We start from the raw sequence: 3,978 nt of genomic DNA, 5'->3' as shown, positions 1-3,978 counted from the left end.
AATCTTATTCAATATATCATACGCTCATTTAGGTAAATTACATACATTACTACATCAGCCCAACAATTGGAACCCATCTTTATGTTGTAGCATTGTTTTTGTCCACGTGCTCTGCTCCATGAGTACGTGTGGAAAATGGCCGTGAGCAATAAAATCGTCTAATGCAAAACGAATGATCTCATCTAAAGCCGCCTCATATGCTGAAATGAAAAGGCCCATTAATGACAAACTACAAGTCCAAAATAAAAAAGAAACTCGGATCCTTAAACCCTAGTTTCGTCATTGCCGGTAAGCGGACCAATGGCGAAATCGCTATCACGCTCCACCGTCTCCCGAGTCGCCACTCGTATCTTTCCCACCTCCAGGGCCGCCTCTCCCTTCTAACCTCATCTCCCGTCGATCCTCACCAACGCTTTTCGGATTCATCCCCACTTCGTCCCGCCTAACTACGATCCGAACCCGGATGGATAGATCCAGTGGTGGATCGTATTCTCCCGTAAAATCCAACCTCAGCGACCGACAACCTACCGAAATGGCGCCGCTCTTCGCCGGTTGTGACTACGAGCATTGGCTTATCGTCATGGACAAACCCGGCGGCGAAAACGCTAGTCCACAGCAGATGATCGATTGCTATGTTCAAACCCTAGCCAAAATTGTCGGCTGGTAAGATTCTTCTTCTTCTTCTTCTACAAGCTCGTAGTCATTGTAATTTTTTGTTGATCAGTGAGGAAGAAGCCAAGAGGAAGATCTACAATGTCTCTTGCGAGAGGTATTTCGGTTTTGGCTGTGAGATCGATGAGGAGACATCAAAAGGTAATCTCTCTCTCTCTCTCTGCTTGAACACACAAGATGATGTATTGATTGTGATTGATTCTTGTGAGTTTCAGGAATTCCTGGTGTTCTCTTCGTTCTTCCGGACTCTTATGTTGATCCAGAGTACAAAGATTACGGAGGTACTAGTGCGTCATTGATCTCACAGAAAAAACAATCATAACTTTTATATATTAATTACCTCGTCAACTCCTTGGTTAATGTGTTTGGTGAATGTTGCAGCTGAGTTGTTTGTGAACGGGAAAGTGGTTCCGCGTCCACCAGAGAGACATAGGAGGATGATGGAGCTAACGACTCACAGAAGCTCCGATAAACCAAAGTACCATGACAAAACTAGATATGTCCGACGGAGAGAAAACATGCGTTCATTCTAATTTTCAAAGTCTAAGCTAAACATCTTTCCCCTTGAACTCGTATCTAGTTGCCTCCTTGCTATTTTATTTGCTCCAACCTGTGCGAATAATAATCATGATGATGATGGTGGTATTATGGATGGTGTTGCTTTTTTTAAGGCGCGTTTAATCTTAGTCCGTATATGACGTACTTTAAACCCATATATCAGTTTTGTCCAGTCAACAAAACTTCGAAGCTATAGATTGTACTATAATCACTTTTGTCCATTTTAAATGATAGATTTTCTTCATTTCGATTTTCACCTTTGTTTCCATTGAGTGTGAAAGGAACTATAAAAATAATTGGAACAAATTTCCTTTTATTTAAAATGGATCTCAAATTCATCCAAAGACCGAACAACATAAATTAAAGGGATGGCTTGAAACACTGAAGCAGAAAACAAACAGACACCATAAAGAAAAGAGTACCCAATTTTCTACTTCATCGCTGTCAAAATTTGGTATCTCCAAGCGTCGCATCAGCGACTCCCAGTGGAAATGGAAATGGAAAGTTTGCGTCGTTTAACTCTCCAGACCCTTTCCTGACGTATGTACATGCCTTAGGAGTACCCGTTTGACTGGATAGCACACCGGCAGAGATGGGTTCCTTTTCTCGTTTCTTTGCCTCATCATCATCAGTCATAAGCTGTTCCAAGAGAAGACTCAGCTTCCCCATTTTTAGCTTTTATCTCCTCTAGACTATGCTCAATGGTGCGATCTTACTCACCTTCTTCTGCAACTCTTCCACCGTCGCCTCCATATCAGATTTTTTTCCTAAGGTGCCATGAAATTGATCGTATGAGGCTCTGATAACATGTTTGTTACGTGTAAAATGTAAAATGCTCACTTTTAAGAGAATTACTTGTATTGATATCAAATGATAAAGTAAATTAGATAGTTATGAGAGTGTTTCAATGGATCAATTGAAACAAGCAAATTAATTTCTTATAATTACGATACAATTGTTGGAAAATAATCACTATAACAAAAAAATTAATTTACAAACGACGTTGATTTGAGTTGTAATCCAAAACATTTATCGATAATGCTAAGTACTTTATGCATCTTTCCAATACAAAAAAAAAAAAAAAACCCTCAGAGGATAACCCATTGTGCCGAGCAAACGAAAAGCTCTACAGCTATTAATAATTAACGAGACTCCACGGAAGTTAAATTTCTAAAACGAAAGTAACATAACGATTAAGATTTTTTCTGAGGTAACCCCACTCTTTGGATCTCTTACACACCTTCAAAGTAACTGATGCATGCACTGATGCATTATACACTCTCAGCCTCTTCAAGTACCTGTCACACGTATAAATTCCAAGCATCAATTCTTCATTGCCCGCATCACGTATCATGTATAGTATATTCGATACTGATTTCATCCTTTTTGTATGATAAACAAGACTACTTGTTTAAAAATAACAACACAACTCAGAACACCATGAAACTAAACACGCGAAATTGTTGTATAACCCAAATTTTATCAGGATCAAAATCAAGAACTATGTAACTTTAAGTCAAGTCAAAGACACCTCAATTCAGTCTATTCACAACTCTTATCTTAAGCTTGAGTAATGACTGAAGTACAAAACTGGCTGCTTAAGTGAATAAGATGTTATCTGGTACAAAAAATAAGCTTTAGTTTGTCCATTGTGACAACACCTAAAAAGAAAACGGAGTATTTTCAAAAAAAAAAAAGACAAAGAAAATGAATAAGAACTCCCTCTCATCCACTTGCATCACCCACCATTTCAATTCTTTATCAATCCCAATCAATTCTTTAATTGAAAATTCACACAAACAGACAGAACCACCAAAAGAAAGGACATCAAATGCGCAAGAAGATCCGTAGTTTTAGCATGTTCAAACAAAGAAAAATTCCCGCTTAATTCTCATATTATCTGACGAAATCCTAAGAAACGTAACACTCAACTATTAGCGATCTTGACAAGTGCGTGGGAAGGTACCATTAGACAGCTCGCAGAAAGCCCGCAAGTTAACATTAAGGTGGGAGGTGAGTTGAGAAGCAGCCACAACACTGTACAGCGGCAAGAAAGATTGTGTGCAACCAAGTGCTCCTATGTTCCTGAAGATTGGTATAATATTTAACATTTTACCAAAAAAACAAAAAAAAAAACAAGTGTTTGAGATCTCAGGTGACAACGGATCTCAAATCACAATAGAACATCAGATATCAAGAACTACTAAACTAGAAAGTTTCAAACTGATTGAGCTAATTTGACGAAGCTAGGTCAAACCTAGAGGGCAATGAAAAGGAGGAGCGACGGCCAGGTAAGGAGGATGGGGAAGGACGGAGGCGAGGAAGCGCCGCCGTAGGAGAACGGAGAGACGGTGCTCTTGCGGCGGCGGATACAAAAGAACGAGCGGTAGATCCTGCATTGCGCCAAGCCATTTTTGCTCACCGTATGTGATAGAGAGCTCACAAGGTTTTGCTAGGGTTTACAGGAAACTCGATTCGCAATGATAATAGGTAGCCCATGTTCTAGGCCCGACATACATAAGAGATACAGCCCAAAAGAGATCGTCATGTGTATTATTTTTATTTTTATTTTCGAGAGCGACTAAAAACCTCAGAGCAGCTCCATCGGCCCAGAGAGAATTCTAACCATTTAAGAAAAATAAAAAATAATTAAAATTGGAGAGAGAATAAAAAAAAATTCTAAACTTAGAAGATTTAGGAACTCGTTCTTAGCTCCAAGTGACTGATGTTACTTGATTAAGGTTTCAA

General features: G+C 39.2%; 1 protein-coding gene and 1 pseudogene across 2 annotated transcripts; one reads left to right on the top strand and one right to left on the bottom strand.

The window, feature by feature from the left end:
• Positions 1 to 248: 248 nt before the first annotated feature.
• LOC106303754 lies at positions 249 to 1,474 on the top strand (annotated as a pseudogene).
• Positions 1,475 to 2,203: 729 nt separating this feature from the next.
• LOC106304040 lies at positions 2,204 to 3,713 on the bottom strand. Of its 2 annotated transcripts, none has more exons than XM_013740422.1 (3): positions 3,488 to 3,713; positions 3,163 to 3,315; positions 2,204 to 2,528 (listed from the first exon to the last, which is right to left on the bottom strand). In XM_013740422.1, the coding sequence occupies exons 1-2, from the start codon at positions 3,640 to 3,642 to the stop codon at positions 3,165 to 3,167; spliced, it is 306 nt and encodes a 101-aa protein (XP_013595876.1). In that variant the 5' UTR covers positions 3,643 to 3,713; the 3' UTR covers positions 2,204 to 2,528; positions 3,163 to 3,164. The 2 variants fall into 2 exon arrangements, with proteins under 2 accessions (XP_013595876.1, XP_013595877.1); XM_013740423.1 differs by having other exon boundaries at positions 2,437 to 2,528; positions 3,197 to 3,315.
• Between the last annotated feature and the right edge of the window lie 265 nt (positions 3,714 to 3,978).

The sequence above is a fragment of the Brassica oleracea genome, chromosome C7, assembly GCF_000695525.1.
Source record: "Brassica oleracea var. oleracea cultivar TO1000 chromosome C7, BOL, whole genome shotgun sequence".
NCBI lineage: Eukaryota > Viridiplantae > Streptophyta > Magnoliopsida > Brassicales > Brassicaceae > Brassica > Brassica oleracea.
Note: the sequence above shows the minus strand (reverse complement) of the source record. Positions and strands in the feature narration are given on the sequence as shown.

Excerpts from the sequence above, each read along its gene's own strand:
- LOC106304040 (XM_013740422.1), bottom strand. The coding sequence starts at position 3,642 with ATGGCTTGGCGCAATGCAGGATCTACCGCTCGTTCTTTTGTATCCGCC. Across the intron at positions 3,316-3,487 it reads TCCTTTTCATTGCCCTCTAG|GAACATAGGAGCACTTGGTT; the intron begins GTTTGACCTAGC and ends ACCAATCTTCAG.